The sequence below is a fragment of the Taeniopygia guttata genome, chromosome 30 (genome assembly GCF_048771995.1).
Source record: "Taeniopygia guttata chromosome 30, bTaeGut7.mat, whole genome shotgun sequence".
In the NCBI taxonomy this organism is placed as follows: Eukaryota; Metazoa; Chordata; class Aves; order Passeriformes; family Estrildidae; genus Taeniopygia; species Taeniopygia guttata.
In genome coordinates this window covers 834,681-852,985 of record NC_133055.1, presented here as the reverse complement: position 1 = coordinate 852,985, position 18,305 = coordinate 834,681, and the positions used below count along the sequence as shown (strand labels likewise).

The following is an 18,305-nucleotide window of genomic DNA, read 5'->3' as shown; positions in this document are numbered from 1 at the left end:
CAAATCCCTTTGGATAAACCCCCAAATCCCCATGACAAACCCCAAAACCACACACAGAGATTGAGCGGCGCCATCTCCTCATGGCCCTGGGATGGATCCCAACTCCCAAAATCCCTTTGGATAACCCCCCAAATCCTTGGGATGCTCTCTGAACACCCCAAATCCCTGGGATAAACTCCTAAACCCCCAAAATCCCTGGGATAAACTCCTAAATCCCCCAAATCCCCATGACAAACCCCAAACCACTCACACAGATTGAGCGGCGCCATCTCCTCGTGCGCCGCCCAGGCCGGATCCGGCGGCGCCGGCGCCTCTCCGGGATGGATCCCACCACCTCCACCTCCTCCTCCTCCTCCTCCTCCTCCTCCCGCTGCCATCATCTCCCTCTTGATCTCCACCCTGAGCTGATCCTGCTTCATCTTCTTGTGCAGGCTCAGCCCGGGGAACATTTTCCGCGCGGTGGGCGGCGGCGAGGCCGCGCCGGGCGCCGCTCCCGGGGCGCTCAGCAGCTTCTTGCCCAGCCCGGGCAGGTGCAGCTCCGGCCCCGGCGGCCGTGGGGGCTCCAGGGGGGTCAGCCCGGCCAGGAGACTCTTGGTCAGGGGTTTGGGGTGGCCGGAGCGGCGGCGGGTGAGGATCTCGCGGAGGGTGTCGATGGGAGAGCCGTTGACGTACCACTCGGTCACCCCCATCTGCCGCAGGTGGGAGCGCGCGTGGCTCGACAGCCCCTTGCGGTTCTCGAAGAACTCCCCGCAGAACTCGCAGCGGATGTCGCGGCACGGCTCCGAGCCCGAGGCTGGGGACAGGGGAAAAGGGGAGGGAAGGGGTTAAAAAGGGATCTGAGGGGGTTTGGTCATGGCACGGATCCGAGCCCGAGGCTGGGGAAGCGGGAAAAGGGGAGAGAAGGGGTTAAAAAGGGATCTGGTGGGGTTTGGGGATGAGGGGATTCCTGAGGCAGAACACCCCACTAAAAACCCCATTACACCCCATAAAACCCACTAAACCCCAATATAACCCAATAAAACCTCCATTCCACCCCACTAAACCCCAATATAACCCACTAGAAACCCCATTACACCCCACTAAACCCCCATATACCCCATCAAAACTCCACAAAACCCCATTCCACCCCACCAAACCCAATATAACCCAATAAAAACCCCATTCCACCCCACTAAACCCCACTAAACCCCACTAAACCCCACTAAAAACCCCACAAACCCCATTACACCCCTCTAAACCCCAACACACCCCACTAAAATCCCCACTCCACCCCATTACACCCCAACACACCCCACAAAACCCCAATAAAAACCCCATCCCACCCCATTCCACCCCACAAAACCCCATTCCACCCCACTAAAACCCCCATTCCACCCCACTACACCCCAACAAACCCCAATAAAAACCCCATTACACCCCACTAAACCCCAATAAACCCTATTAAACCCCATTACACCCCATTAAACTCCAATAAAACCCCACTAAACCCCAATATAACCCACTAAACCCCACTAAATCCCCCACTCCACCCCATTCCACCCCACTAAACCCCTATAAAAACCCCACTCCACCCCACTAAAAACCCCACTCCACCCCCCAACCCCCAACACACCCCACTAAACCCCCATTACACCCCACTAAAAACCCCAATATAACCCAATAAAACCCACTAAAAACCCCATTCCACCCCACTAAACCCCAATATAACCCACTAAAAACCCCATTCCACCCCACAAAACCCCACTAAATCCCATTACACCCCACTAAACCCCAAAAAAACCCCACAAACCCCCCGCACACTCACTAAGATTCAGCGGCCCGTCCTCCTCGGGCACCCACTTGCCCTCTGCGGGCATCGGGCTCAGCGCCAGCTTGGCACCCTTCTCCTCAGCACCCTTGGGTGACGCCGGCAGCGCCTTCCGGAGCCCCGGGGCGCCGAAGCCCGGCGGGGATTTGATGGCTTTGTTAACGGCACCCTCGGATTTCGGCAGCAGCAGCAGCGGCGGCCGCGGCGGCGGCGGCTCTTTGGGGGAACCGGCGGATTTTTTGGCCAAGGCGCCCTCGGGTTTGGGTTTGTGCCGCACCAGCTCGTACAGGAGGTCGATGGGCGCCCCGGAACTCTCGGATTCGGCCACGCCGAGCTGGCGGAGGTGGGAACGGGCGTGGCTGGACAGACCCTTGCGGGTCTCGAAGCAGGCGCCGCACACCTCGCAGGTGGTCAGGCTGGGGGCTGGAAAATGGGGGGAAATGGGAAATTAGGGGTTAAAAATCACTTGGGAGATGGGAAATTAGGGGTTAAAAATCCCTTGGGCTGGGGGCTGGAAAATGGAGAAAAAAATGGGGGGAAAAATGGGAAATTAGGGGTTAAAAATCGCTCATTTTCAGCTTCTGGAGCAGGTGCCTGCAGGTGGTCAGGCTGGGGGCTGGAAATGGGGGAAAAATGGGAAATTAGGGGTTAAAATCACTTGGGATCAGTTCCCACATCGATAGGAGCCACACACCTCGCAGGTGGTCAGGCTGGGGGCTGGAAATGGGGGAAAATGGGGAAAAAATGGGGAAAAATGGGAAATTAGGGGTTAAAATCGCTCGGGAGATGGGAGATTAAGGGGTTAAAAATTCCTTGGGATCTGGGAAATAAGGGGTTAAAAATCCCTCGGGCTGGGAACCAGAAAATGGGAAATTAGGGGTTAAAAATCCCTTGGGATCAGCTTCAGGAACAGGCGCCGCACACCTCGCAGGTGGTCAGGCTGGGGGCTGGAAAATGGGGAGAAAATGGGGAAAAAATGGGAAATTAGGGGTTAAAATCCCTCATTATCAGCTTTGGAGCAGGTGCCCACAGGTGGTCAGGCTGGGGGCTGGAAAATGGGGAGAAAAATGGGAAATTAGGGGTTAAAATCGCTCAGGAGATGGGAAATTAAAGGTTAAAAATCCCTTGGGATCAGCTTCAGGAGCAGGCGCCGCACACCTCGCAGGTGGTCAGGCTGGGGGCTGGAAAATGGGGGAAAAAATGGGAAATTAGGGGTTAAAATCACTCAGGAAATGGGAAATTAGGGGTTAAAAATTCCTCAGGAAATGGGAAATTAAAGGTTAAAAATCCCTTGGGCTGGGGGCTGGGAAACGGGGGAGAAAATGGGGAAAAAATGGGAAATTGGGGGTTAAAATCACTCAGGAGCTGGGAAATTAAGGGGTTAAAAATTCCTTGGGATCTGGGAAATAAGGGGTTAAAAATCACTCAGGCTGGAGGCTGGAAAATGGGGGGGAAAATGGGAAATTAGGGGTTAAAAGTCACTCGGGAGATGGGAAATTAGGGGTTAAAAATCCCTCGGGCTGGGGGCTGGGAAATGGGGAGAAAATGGGAAATTAGGGGTTAAAATCGCTCAGGAGATGGGAAATTAGGGGGTTAAAAATCCCTCGGGCTGGGGGCTGGAAAACAAGGGGAAAAAATGGGAAATTAGGAGTTAAAAATCACTTGGGATCAATAGGAGCCGCACACCTCGCAGGTGGTCAGGCTGGGGGCTGGAAAATGGGGAAAAAATGGGAAATTAGGGGTTAAAATCACTCAGGAGCAGGTTAAAATCCCTTGGGATCAGCTTCAGGAACAGGTGGTCAGGCTGGGGGCTGGAAATGGGGAGAAAATGGGAAATTAGGGGTTAAAATCCCTCAGGAAATGGGAAATTAGGGGTTAAAAATCCCTTGGGATCAGCTTCAGGAACAGGCGCCGCACACCTCGCAGGTGGTCAGGCTGGGGGCTGGAAATGGGGGAAAATGGGGGAAAAATGGGAAAAAATGGGAAATTAGGGGTTAAAAATCACTCAGGAAATGGGAAATTAGGGGTTAAAAATCCCTTGGGATCAGCTTCAGGAACAGGCGCCGCACACCTCGCAGGTGGTCAGGCTGGGGGCTGGAAAACGGGGGAAAATGGGGAAAAAATGGGAAATTGGGGGTTAAAAGTCGTTCAGAAGTTGGGAAATTAAAGGTTAAAAATTGCTCGGGAGCTGGAAATAAGGGGTTAAAAATCCCTTGGGCTGGGGGCTGGAAAATGGGGGGAAAATGTGAAATTAGGGGTTAAAAATCCCTTGGGATCAGCTCCCATCCAGTCCTGGTTTTGGGATCAGAGCACGGGGTCGTGGGGGCTGGAAAATGGGAAAAAAACAGTAAAAAAATGGGGAAAAATGGGGAAAAATGGGGAAAAATGGGGATAAATCCGATCTCAGAGTGAGGAAAACGAGGAGGGACAGGAAGGAAAACTCGGGAGCCAATCCCAAAAAATTCCAACTGCTCCCAGGCCAAGTTTTGGGATCGGAGCTTGAACAGGGTCAGGCTGGGGGCTGAAAATGGGAAAAAATGGGGAAAAATGGGGAAAAACGGGGGAAAATGGGGAAAAATGGGGGAAAATGGGGAAAAATGGGGAAAAATGGGGGGAAAATGGGGAAAAAGGGGGGAAAAGGGGGAAAAACGGGGGGGAAATGGGGAAAAATGGGGTAAATGGGGAAAAATGGGGGAAAAATGGGGAAAAATGGGGAAAAATCGGGATAAATCCGATCTCAGAGTGAGGAGAATGAGAAGGGACAGGAGGGGAAGTTTGGGAGTCAATCCCAAAAAATTCCAACCGCTCCCAGGCCAAGTTTTGGGGTCAAAGCTGGAACATGGTCAGGCTGGGGGCTGAAAATGGGAAAAAATGGGGAAAAAATGGGGGAAAATGGGGGAAAAATGGGGGAAAATGGGGAAAAATGGGGAAAAAGGGGGAAAAATTGGGGAAAATGGGGGAAAATGGGGAAAATGGGGAAAAATGGGGAAAAAGTTTTGGGATCAGAGCTGGTGCTGCACATCTTGCATGGGGTCAGGCTGGGGGTTGGAAATGGGGGAAAAATGGGGAAAAATTGGGAAAAATTGGGGAAAAATGGGGGGAAATGGGGAAAAATGGGGATAAATGGGGAAAAAGGGGGAAAAACGGGGGAAAATGGGGGAAAATGGGGAAAAATTGGGGGAAAATGGGGAAAAATGGGGAAAAATGGGGGAAAATGGGGAAAAATGGGGGAAAATGGGGAAAAATGAGGAAAAATTGGGGGAAAACGGGGAAAAATGGGGAAAAGTGGGGAAAAATTGGGGGAAAAATGGGGGGAAAAATGGGGGGAAATGGGGAAAAATGGGGAAAAATTGGGGGGAAATGGGGAAAAATGGGGAAAAATCGGGATAAATCCGATCTCAGAGTGAGGAAAACGAGGAGGGACAGGAAGGAAAACTTGGGAGCCAATCCCAAAAAATTCCAACTGCTCCCAGGCCAAGTTTTGGGATCAGAGCTTGAACATGGTCAGGCTGGGGGCTGAAAATGGGAAAAAACGGGGAAAAATGGGGAAAAATGGGGAAAAATGGGGAAAAATGGGGGGAAATGGGGAAAAACGGGGAAAAATGGGGGGAAATGGGGAAAAACGGGGAAAAATAGGGAAAAATGGGGAAAAACGGGGGAAAATGGGGAAAAATGGGGAAAAAGGGGGAAAATGGGGAAAAACGGGGAAAAATGGGATAAAATGGGGGAAAATGGGGAAAAAATGGGGAAAAATGGGGAAAAATTGGGAAAAATGGGGAAAAATGGGGAAAAATGGGGGAAAATCGGGATAAAACCGATCTCAGAGTGAGGAAAACGAGGAGGGACAGGACGGAAAACTCGGGAGCCAATCCCAAAAAATTCCAACTGCTCCCAGGCCAAGTTTTGGGATCAGAGCTTGAACAGGGTCAGGCTGGGGGCTGAAAATGGGAAAAAACGGGGAAAAATGGGGAAAAAGGGGGAAAAATGGGGGAAAATGGGGAAAAACGGGGAAAAATGGGGGAAAAATGGGGGAAAATGGGGGGAAAATGGGGGGAAATGGGGAAAAATGGGGAAAAACGGGGAAAAAGGGGGAAAAATGGGGAAAAATGGGGAAAAATGGGGAAAAATTGGGGGAAAATGGGGGAAAATGGGGAAAAATGGGGAAAAATGGGGAAAAATGGGGGAAAATGGGGAAAATGGGGGGAAAATGGGGGAAAAATGGGAAAAAATGGGGGAAAATGGGGAAAAATTGGGGAAAAATGGGAAAAAATGGGGGAAAATGGGGAAAAATTGGGGGAAAAATGGGGGAAAATGGGGAAAATGGGGAAAATGGGGAAAAATGGGGAAAAAGGGGGAAAATGGGGAAAAAGGGGGAAAAAATGGGGAAAATGGGGAAAAATGGAGAAAAATGGGGAAAAAGGGGGGAAAATGGGGGAAAAATGGGGAAATGGGGGAAAATGGGGAAAAATTGGGGGAAAAATGGGGAAAAATGGGGAAAAATGGGGAAAAATGGGGAAAAATGGGGAAAAATGGGGATAAATCCGATCTCAGAGTGAGGAAAACGAGGAGGGACAGGAAGGAAAACTCGGGAGCCAATCCCAAAAAATTCCAACTGCTCCCAGGCCAAGTTTTGGGATCAGAGCTTGAACAGGGTCAGGCTGGGGGCTGGAAATGGGAAAAAATGGGGGAAAATGGGGAAAAATGGGGAAAAATGGGGAAAAATGGGGAAAAATTGGGGGAAAATGGGGAAAAATGGGGAAAAATTGGGGGAAAATGGGGGAAAATGGGGAAAATGGGGAAAAATGGGGAAAATGAGGAAAAATGGGGAAAAATGGGGGAAAAGTTTTGGGATCAGAGCTGGTGCTGCACATCTTGCATGGGGTCAGGCTGGGGACTGAAAATGGGGGAAAATGGGGAAAAACGGGGAAAAATGGGGAAAAAGGGGGAAAAATGGGGGAAAATGGGGAAAAATGGGGAAAAATTGGGAAAAATGGGGAAAAATGGGGATAAATCCGATCTCAGAGTGAGGAGAACGAGGAGGGACAGGAAGGAAAACTCGGGAGCCAATCCCAAAAAATTCCAACCGCTCCAAGCAGGACAATTCCCCCTCGTTAACCCCACACTAATTAACCCCAAATTCCCCCCGGGTGGGTTCTGAGGGCCCCGATCCGAGGGGAATCGGGGAAAATCCCGGGAATTCCGGGAATTCTGACCTTTGGAGTCCTGGGGCTCGGCTTTGCTGCCGGGGGGCTCCGGGCTCAGTTTGGTCCCGAGGCGGGGCGGGGGCGGCTCCAGCGCCGAATTCCCGGATTTTTTGGGAATGGGAGGAGGGGACGTCACTTCCATGGCCACCAAATCGTCCTCGTCGGGAGCCAGAACTGCGGGGAGAAGTTGGGAATTAGGGATTTGGGAATTTGGGGGGGTCCAGGTGGGATTTGGGGGGGTCCAGGTGGGATTTGGGGGGGTCCAGGTGGGATTTGGGGTTCCAGGTGGGATTTGGGGTGATCCAGGTGGGATTTGGGGGGATTTGGGGGGTTCCAGGTGGGATTTGGGAGGTTCCAGAGGGGATTTGAGGGTTCCAGAGGGATTTTGGGGGTTCCAGAGGGGGTTTGGGGGTTTCAGAGAGGATTTGGGGTGTTCCAGAGGGATTTGGGGTGTTCCAGAGGGGGTTTGGGGGGTTTCAGAGAGGATTTGGGGTGATCCAGGTGGGATTTGGGGGGTTCCAGGTGGGATTTGGGGGTTCCAGGTGGGATTTTGGGGGTTCCAGGTGGGATTTGGGGTGTTCCAGGTGGGATTTGGGGTGTTCCAGAGGGATTTGGGGGGATCCAGAGTGGGTTTGGGGGTTCCAGGTGGGATTTGGGGTGTTCCAGATGGGATTTGGGGTGATCCAGGTGGGATTTTGGGGGTTCCAGGTGGGATTTGGGGTGATCCAGGTGAGATTTGGGGGTTCCAGGTGGGATTTTGGGGGTTCCAGGTGAAATTTGGGGGGTTCCAGGTGGGATTTGGGATGTTCCAGGTGGGATTTGGGGACAGGGACAGAGGCAGGTCCCCACAGGTGACAGGTCAGAGGTGGTGGCATCTCCCAGCAGGTGACAGGACAGAGGCAGGTCCCGGCAGGTGACATCGGAGGTGCCACCAGGAACGGTGACAGGTCCTGGAAGGGACAAGGGACAGGGGAGGGGACAGGTCCCCAAAGGGGAGGGGACACAGAGAGGTGACAAATGCCAGCGGGGAGGGGACACAGGGAGGTGACAAATGCCAGCAGGGAGGGGACACGGAGAGGTGACAAATGCCAGCAGGGGACAGCACAGGGGTGGTGGCAGGTCCCTAAAGGGGAGGGGACACAGAAGGTGACAGGTCCTTAAAGGGGAGGGGACACAGAAGGTGACAGGTCCCTAAGGGGAGGGGACAGGGTGGTGGCATCTCCCAGCAGGGAGTGGGGACAGGTCCCTAAGGGGTGGGGACACAGAAGGTGACAAATCCCGGCAGGGGACAGCACAGGGCTGGGGACAGGGCTGGGGACACCCCATGACAGAACTGGGGACACCCCAGTGACAGAACTGGGGACATCCCAGTGACAGAACTGGGGACACTTTGGTGACAGAACTGGGGACACCCCAGTGACAGTTTTGGGGACATCCCAGTGACAGAACTGGGGACACTTTGGTGACAGAACTGGGGACACCCCAGTGACAGAACTGGGGACACCCCAGTGACAGAACTGGGGACATCCCAGTGACAGAACTGGGGACACTTTGGTGACAGAACTGGGGACACCCCAGTGACAGTTTTGGGGACATCCCAGTGACAGAACTGGGGACACTTTGGTGACAGAACTGGGGACACCCCAGTGACAGAACTGGGGACACTTTGGTGACAGAACTGGGGACATCCCAGTGACAGAACTGGGGACACCCCAGTGACAGAACTGGGGACATCCCAGTGACAGAACTGGGGACACTTTGGTGACAGAACTGGGGACACCCCAGTGACAGAACTGGGGACACTTTGGTGACAGAACTGGGGACACCCCAGTGACAGAACTGGGGACACCCCAGTGACAGAACTGGGGACATCCCAGTGACAGAACTGGGGACACTTTGGTGACAGAACTGGGGACACCCCAGTGACAGAACTGGGGACACCCCAGTGACAGAACTGGGGACACTTTGGTGACAGAACTGGGGACATCCCAGTGACAGAACTGGGGACACCCCAGTGACAGAACTGGGGACACCCCAGTGACAGAACTGGGGACATCCCAGTGACAGAACTGGGGACACTTTGGTGACAGAACTGGGGACATCCCAGTGACAGTTTTGGGGACATCCCAGTGACAGAACTGGGGACACTTTGGTGACAGAACTGGGGACACCCCAGTGACAGAACTGGGGACACTTTGGTGACAGAACTGGGGACATCCCAGTGACAGAACTGGGGACACCCCAGTGACAGAACTGGGGACACTTTGGTGACAGAACTGGGGACACTTTGGTGATAGAACTGGGGACACCCCAGTGACAGAACTGGGGACATCCCAGTGACAGAACTGGGGACATCCCAGTGACAGAACTGGGGACACTTTGGTGACAGAACTGGGGACACCCCAGTGACAGAACTGGGGACACCCCAGTGACAGAACTGGGGACATCCCAGTGACAGAACTGGGGACACTTTGGTGACAGAACTGGGGACACTTTGGTGACAGAACTGGGGACACCCCAGTGACAGAACTGGGGACACTTTGGTGACAGAACTGGGGACATCCCAGTGACAGAACTGGGGACACTTTGGTGACATCTTTGGGGACATCCCAGTGACAGAACTGGGGACACTTTGGTGACAGAACTGGGGACACTTTGGTGACAGAACTGGGGACACCCCAGTGACAGAACTGGGGACATCCCAGTGACAGAACTGGGGACACTTTGGTGACAGAACTGGGGACACTTTGGTGACAGAACTGGGGACACCCCAGTGACAGAACTGGGGACACCCCAGTGACAGAACTGGGGACATCCCAGTGACAGAACTGGGGACACACCAGTGACAGAACTGGGGACATCCCAGTGACAGAACTGGGGACACTTTGGTGACAGAACTGGGGACACCCCAGTGACAGAACTGGGGACATCCCAGTGACAGAACTGGGGACACCCCAGTGACAGAACTGGGGACACTTTGGTGACAGAACTGGGGACACCCCAGTGACAGAACTGGGGACATCCCAGTGACAGAACTGGGGACACTTTGGTGACAGAACTGGGGACATCCCAGTGACAGAACTGGGGACACTTTGGTGACAGAACTGGGGACACTTTGGTGACAGAACTGGGGACACTTTGGTGACAGAACTGGGGACACCCCAGTGACAGAACTGGGGACACTTTGGTGACAGAACTGGGGACATCCCAGTGACAGAACTGGGGACACTTTGGTGACAGAACTGGGGACACCCCAGTGACAGAACTGGGGACATTTTGGTGACAGAACTGGGGACATCCCAGTGACAGAACTGGGGACATCCCAGTGACAGAACTGGGGACACTTTGGTGACAGAACTGGGGACACCCCAGTGACAGAACTGGGGACACTTTGGTGACAGAACTGGGGACACCCCAGTGACAGAACTGGGGACATCCCAGTGACAGAACTGGGGACACTTTGGTGACAGAACTGGGGACACCCCAGTGACAGAACTGGGGACATCCCAGTGACAGAACTGGGGACATCCCAGTGACAGAACTGGGGACACTTTGGTGACAGAACTGGGGACACCCCAGTGACAGAACTGGGGACACCCCAGTGACAGAACTGGGGACACTTTGGTGACAGAACTGGGGACATCCCAGTGACAGAACTGGGGACATCCCAGTGACAGAACTGGGGACACCCCAGTGACAGAACTGGGGACATCCCGGTGACAGAACTGGGGACACCCCAGTGACAGAACTGGGGACACTTTGGGGACAGAACTGGGGACACCCCAGTGACAGAACTGGGGACACTTTGGTGACAGAACTGGGGACATCCCAGTGACAGAACTGGGGACATCCCAGTGACAGAACTGGGGACACTTTGGTGACAGAACTGGGGACATCCCAGTGACAGAACTGGGGACACTTTGGTGACAGAACTGGGGACACTTTGGTGACAGAACTGGGGACATCCCAGTGACAGAACTGGGGACACTTTGGTGACATCTCTGGGGACACTTTGGTGACAGAACTGGGGACATCCCAGTGACAGAACTGGGGACACTTTGGTGACAGAACTGGGGACATCCCAGTGACAGAACTGGGGACATCCCAGTGACAGAACTGGGGACACTTTGGTGACAGAACTGGGGACACTTTGGTGACAGAACTGGGGACACTTTGGTGACAGAACTGGGGACACCCCAGTGACAGAACTGGGGACATCCCAGTGACAGAACTGGGGACATCCCAGTGACAGAACTGGGGACACTTTGGTGACAGAACTGGGGACACCCCAGTGACAGAACTGGGGACACCCCAGTGACAGAACTGGGGACATCCCAGTGACAGAACTGGGGACACTTTGGTGACAGAACTGGGGACACTTTGGTGACAGAACTGGGGACACTTTGGTGACAGAACTGGGGACACCCCAGTGACAGAACTGGGGACACTTTGGTGACAGAACTGGGGACACTTTGGTGACAGAACTGGGGACACCCCAGTGACAGAACTGGGGACACTTTGGTGACAGAACTGGGGACACCCCAGTGACAGAACTGGGGACACTTTGGTGACAGAACTGGGGACACTTTGGTGACAGAACTGGGGACATCCCAGTGACAGAACTGGGGACACTTTGGTGACAGAACTGGGGACACCCCAGTGACAGAACTGGGGACACCCCAGTGACAGAACTGGGGACACTTTGGTGACAGAACTGGGGACACTTTGGTGACAGAACTGGGGACACCCCAGTGACAGAACTGGGGACACTTTGGTGACAGAACTGGGGACACCCCAGTGACAGAACTGGGGACACTTTGGTGACAGAACTGGGGACACTTTGGTGACAGAACTGGGGACATCCCAGTGACAGAACTGGGGACACTTTGGTGACAGAACTGGGGACACTTTGGTGACAGAACTGGGGACACCCCAGTGACAGAACTGGGGACACCCCAGTGACAGAACTGGGGACACTTTGGTGACAGAACTGGGGACACTTTGGTGACAGAACTGGGGACACCCCAGTGACAGAACTGGGGACATCCCAGTGACAGAACTGGGGACACTTTGGTGACAGAACTGGGGACACTTTGGGGACAGAACTGGGGACACCCCAGTGACAGAACTGGGGACATCCCAGTGACAGAACTGGGGACACTTTGGTGACAGAACTGGGGACATCCCAGTGACAGAACTGGGGACATCCCAGTGACAGAACTGGGGACACTTTGGTGACAGAACTGGGGACACTTTGGTGACAGAACTGGGGACACTTTGGTGACATCTCTGGGGACACTTTGGTGACACCTTTGGGGACATCCCGGCGCTCTCAGGACCGGTTTGGCCTCCCCGGGCCGGGACCCCCGACCCAAACCGGACCGGACCGGGTGATGAGAACCGGACCGGGACAATGGAACCGGACCGGGACAATCAGAACCGGACCGGGACAATGAGAACCGGACCGGGACAATGAGAACCGGACCGGGACAATGAGAACCGGACCGGGACAATGATAACCGGACCGGGACAATCAGAACCGGACCGGGACAATGAGAACCGGACCGGGACAATGAGAACCGGACCGGGCAATGAGAACCGTACCGGGCTCTCCGAACCGTACCGGGCTGTCCGAACCGGACCGGGCTCTCCGAACCGTACCGGGCTCTCCGAACCGAGTCCTTCCCGAGCCCCGAGCAGCCCCGAGCAGCCCCGAGCAGCCCCGGCCCGCCGTTCCCGCTCCGCCGTTCCCACCCGGACCCCGCGGCCGGTCCCGGGGCGCATCCCGGGGGTCCCGCGGGGACAAAGCGGGGCCGGGACCGGGACAAAGGAGGGCGGCGTCTCCCTGGCCGCGGCCTCCCGGAGCCCTCCCGGTGCCCTCCCCGGTGCAGCGGCGCGGCGGGAGCGGATCCGTGAGGGGGAGACGGGCCCGGTGAGGGTGGGGTGGGGGGGGGTGGGCGCGGGTGGGCCCGGGCGCGGCGGGGCGGGGCCGGCGCGGGGGAAAAGGGGCGCTCACCCGGCTCGGGCGCGGCCGGGGGCTCGGGGTCGCCGTCCCCGCCGCGGTCGCGGTCGCGGGGCCGCGGAGCCGCCGCCGCTTTGGTGACTTTGGGCGGCGGAGAAGCGGCGGCCGAGGCCGAGGTGGAGGCCGCCATCTTGGAAACGGCGCACGCGGGGCGCCCGCCAGGCCAGCGCGCCGAGCGCCGAGAGCGCCGCGGCTCGAGCGGAGCAGGGGAGAGCAGCCGAGCGCCGAGCGGGGAGAGCGGGGGGGGGGGATTCGGGGGGTTCGAGCGCGGGGGGAAATTTGGGGAGATTTGGGGAAATTTGGGGAGATTTGGGGAAATTTGGGGATTTTGGGGAAATTTGGGGAGATTTGGGGATTTTGGGGAAATTTGGGGGATTTTCAAGTGGAAATTTGGGGAGATTTGGGGAAATTTGGGGGATTTTGGAGGGGAAAAAAAGGAAATTTGAGGAAATTCGGGGAAATTCGGGAATTTACAGGGGAAATTTGGGGAGATTTGAGGGGGAAAAGGGGAAATTTGGGGAGATCTGGGGAAATTTGGGGGAGATTTGGGGGATTTTGGAGGGGAAAAAAAGGAAATTTGAGGAAACTCGGGAATTTACAGGGGAAATTTGAGGGTAAAAAAGGGAAATTTGGGAAAATTCGGGAATTTCGAGGGGAGGTTCGGGGAGATTTGGGGGAAATTTGGGAGATTTGGGGGATTTTGGAGGGAAAAAAAGGAAATTTGAGGAAATTCGAGAATTTCAAGTGGAAATTTGGGGAAATCCGGGAATTTACAGGGGAAATTTGGGGGATTTTGGGGGGAAAAAAGGGAAATTTTGGGAAAATTTGGGGATTTCAGGGAGAAATTTGGGGGGAATTTGAGGGGGGAAAAAGGGAAATTTGGGAAAATTTGGGAATTTCGAGGGGAGGTTCGGGGAGATTTGGGGGATTTTGGGGGAATTTAGGGGAGATTTGGGGGATTTTGGAGGGGAAAAAAAGGAAATTTGAGGAAATTCGAGAATTTCAAGTGGAAATTTGGGGAAATCCGGGGATTTACAGGGGGAATTTGAGGGTAAAAAAGGGAAATTTGGGAAAATTCGGGAATTTACAGGGGAAATTTGGGGGATGTTGGAGGAAAAAAAGGAAATTTGAGGAAATTCGAGATTTTCAAGTGGAAATTTGGGGAAATTTGGGAGATTTTGGAGGGAAAAAAAAGGAAATTTGAGGAAATTCGAGAATTTCAAGTGGATATTTGGGGAAATCCGGGGATTTACAGGGGAGATTTGGGGAAATTTGGGGGATTTTGGAGGGGAAAAAAAGGAAATTTGAGGAAATTCGAGAATTTCAAGTGGAAATTTGGGGAAATTCGGGGATTTACAGGGAGAATTTGAGGGTAAAAAAGGGAAATCTGGGAAAATTTGGGAATTTCAGGGAGAAATTTGGGAGAAGTTGGGGGATTTTGAAGGGAAATTGATGAAAATGTGGGGGGAAATTGGGGAAATTTGGGGATTTTGGGGGGAAAAGGGGAATTCTGGGGATTTTTGGAGGCAGTTGGAGTTTTTTTTAGAGGAAAAAAAGGAATTTGGGATATTTTGAGGGAAAGAAAAGGGAATTTGGGGGAAAGGGGGATTTGGGTTTGGGAATTGGAAATATCCTGGATTTTGTTGATTTGGGGATTCAAATATCCCGAATTTTGTGGATTTGGCCCCAAAATCTCCTGGATTTCCAACAGCAAATCCCCAAAATCCCAAAGCACAGATCCAGAGGGGCTCCTCCTTCAGCTCCCAAATCCCAAATGGATCCCAAAACTCCCAAATTTATCCCAAAAAATCCCCAAAATCCGACACCAAAAACCCATCACAAAACCCAAACCCCAAATCAATCCCAAAAAACCCAAAACTCCCAAATTTATCCCAAAAAATCCCCAAAATCCGACACCAAAAACCCAAACCCCAAATCAATCCCAAAAAACCCAAAACTCCCAAATTTATCCCAAAAAATCCCCAAAATCCGACACCAAAAACCCATCACAAAACCCAAACCCCAAAAACCCCAAAACTCCCAAATTTATCCCAAAAAATCCCCAAAATCCGACACCAAAAACCCATCACAAAACCCAAGCCCCAAATCAACCCCCAAATTCCCAAAACAACCAAATTTATCCCAAAAAATCCCCAAAATCCAACACCAAAAACCCATCACAAAACCCAAACCCCAAATCAATCCCAAAAACCCCAAAACTCCCAAATTTATCCCAAAAAATCCCCAAAATCCAACGTCAAAAACTCATCCCAAAACCCCAAATGGATCCCAAAAAATCCCCAAAACCCCAAATGAATCCCAAAAAATCCCCAAAATCCGACATCAAAAATTGTTCTAAAATGCCAAATGAATCCCAAAACCCCCAAATTTATCCCAAAAAATCCCCAAAATCCAAATCCAAGAACCAACCCCAAACCCCAAATGGATTCCAAAAAATCCCCAAAATCCGACATCAAAAACTGATCCCAAAAAATCCCCAAAATCTGACACCAAAAATTGTTCTAAAATGCCAAATGAATCCCAAAAACACCAAATTTATCCCAAAAAAATCCCCAAATCCGACACCAAAAACTCATCCCAAAAAATTCCCAAAATCTAATGTCAAAAACTCATCCCAAACCCAAATGGATCCAAAAACCCAAACCTCAAATGGATCCCAAAAAATCCCCAAAATCCGACACCAAAACCTGTTCTAAAATGCCAAATGAATCCCAAAACCACCAAATTTATCCCAAAAAATCCCCCAAATCCAACGTCAAAAACTCATCCCAAACCCCAAATGGATCCCAAAAAATCCCCAAAATCCGACACCAAAACCTGTTCTAAAATGCCAAATGAACCCCAAAACCACCAAATTTATCCCAAAAAATCCCAAAATCCGACACCAAAAACTCATCCCAAACCCCAAACGGATCCCAAAAAATGCCCAAAATCCAACATCAAAAACTGATCCCAAAAACCCCAAACAGATCCCAAAAACCCCAAAACCCCAAATGGATCCCAAAAAATCCCCAAAATCCAACATCAAAAATTGTTCTAAAATGCCAAATGAATCCCAAAACCCCCAAATGGATCCCAAAAAATCCCAAAAATCCAAATCCAAGAACCGACCCCAAAACCCCAAATGGATCCCAAAAAATCTCCAAAATCCAACACCAAAAATTGTTCTAAAATGCCAAATGAATCCCAAAACCACCAAATTTATCCCAAAAAATCCCCAAAATCCAACATCAACAACTCATCCCAAACCCCAAATGGATCCCAAAAAATCCCCAAAATCCCAAATGGATCCCAAAAACCCCAAATGGATCCCAAAAAATGCCCAAAATCCGACACCAAAAATTGTTCTAAAATGCCAAATGAATCCCAAAAACACCAAATTTATCCCAAAAAATCCCCAAAATCCAAATCCAAGAACCAACCCCAAAACCCCAAACCCCAAATGGATCCCAAAAAATGCCCAAAACCCCAAAATGGATCCCAAAAAACCCAAAATCCAACATCAAAAATTGATCCCAAAAACCCCAAAATCCCAAATGGATCCCAAAAAATCCCCAAAATCCGACACCAAAAATTGTTCTAAAATGCCAAATGAATCCCAAAAACACCAAATTTATCCCCAAAAAAATCCCCAAAATCCAACGTCAAAAACTGATCCCAAAAACCCCAAAATCCCAAAATATCCCCAAAATCCCAAATGGATCCCAAAAACCCCAAATGGATCCCAAAAAATGCCCAAAATCCGACACTAAAAATTGTTCTAAAATGCCAAATGAATCCCAAAACCACCAAATTTATCCCAAAAAATCCCCAAAATCCAAATCCAAGAACCAACCCCAAACCCCAAAAACCCCAAAACCCCAAATGGATCCCAAAAAATCCCCAGAATCACAAATGGATCCCAAAAACCCCAAATGGATCCCAAAAAATCCCCAAAATCTGACACCAAAACCTGTTCTAAAATGCCAAATGAATCCCAAAAACACCGAATTTATCCCAAAAAATCCCCAAAATCCAATGTCAACAACTCATCCCAAACCCCAAATGGATCCCAAAAACCCCAAAAGGGTCCCAAAAAATCCCCCAAATCCGACATCAAAACCTGTTCTAAAATGCCAAATGAATCCCAAAACCACCAAATTTATCCCAAAAAATCCCCAAAATCCAACGTCAACAACTCATCCCAAACCCCAAATGGATCCCAAAAAATCCCCAAAATCCCAAATTGATCCCAAAAAATCCCCAAAATCCAAATCCAAGAACTGACCCCAAACCCCAAACGGATCCCAAAAAATGCCCAAAATCCGACGTCAAAAACTGTTCTAAAATCCCAAAACCACCAAATTTATCCCAAAAAATCCCCAAAATCCAAATCCAAGAACCGACCCCAAACCCCAAACCCCAAATGGATCCCAAAAAATCCCCAAACTCCAACGTCAAAAACTGATCCCAAAACCCCAAAATCCCAAATGGATCCCAAAAAATCCCCAAAATCCGACACCAAAACCTGTTCTAAAATGCCAAATGAATCCCAAAACCACCAAATTTACCCCAAAAAATCCCAAAAATCCAACGTCAACAACTCATTCCAAACCCCAAATGAATCCCAAAACCACCAAATTTATCCCAAAAAATCCCAAAAATCCAGCGTCAAAAACTCATCCCAAAACCCAAATGAATCCCAAAAAATCCCCAAAATCCGACACCAAAACCTGTTCTAAAATGCCAAATGAATCCCAAAATCACCAAATTTATCCCAAAAATTCCCCAAAATCCGACACCAAAAACTCATCCCAAACCCCAAATGGATCCCAAAAACCCCAAAACCCCAAATGGATCCCAAAAACCCCAAATGGATCCCAAAAAATCCCCAAAATCCGACATCAAAAATTGTTCTAAAATGCCAAATGAATCCCAAAACCACCAAATTTATCCCAAAAAAACCCCAAAATCCGACACCAAGAACCGACCCCAAACCCCAAATGGATCCCAAAAACCCAAAACCCCAAATGGATCCCAAAAAATCCCCAAAATCCAACATCAAAACCTGTTCTAAAATGCCAAATGAATCCCAAAACCACCAAATTTATCCCAAAAAATCCCCAAAATCCAAATCCAAGAACCAGCCCCAAAACCCCAAATGTATCCCAAAAAATTCCCAAAATCTAATGTCAAAAACTGATCCCAAAAACCCCAAATGGATCCCAAAAAATCTCCAAAACCCCAAATGGATCCCAAAAACTCCCCAAAA

General features: G+C 51.2%; 1 protein-coding gene across 1 annotated transcript in view; it reads right to left on the bottom strand.

Annotated features, from left to right (window-relative positions):
• The window catches only part of WIZ (WIZ zinc finger), a 57,191-nt gene that overhangs the window by 12,419 nt on the left and 26,467 nt on the right, over positions 1-18,305 (bottom strand). Inside the window, exons 6-8 of the mRNA XM_072919885.1 lie at positions 7,021-7,185; positions 1,805-2,230; positions 251-793 (exon numbers count right to left, since the gene is read on the bottom strand). Coding sequence (XP_072775986.1) covers positions 251-793; positions 1,805-2,230; positions 7,021-7,185 — 1,134 coding nt within the window. The remainder of the gene's footprint in view (positions 1-250; positions 794-1,804; positions 2,231-7,020; positions 7,186-18,305) is intronic.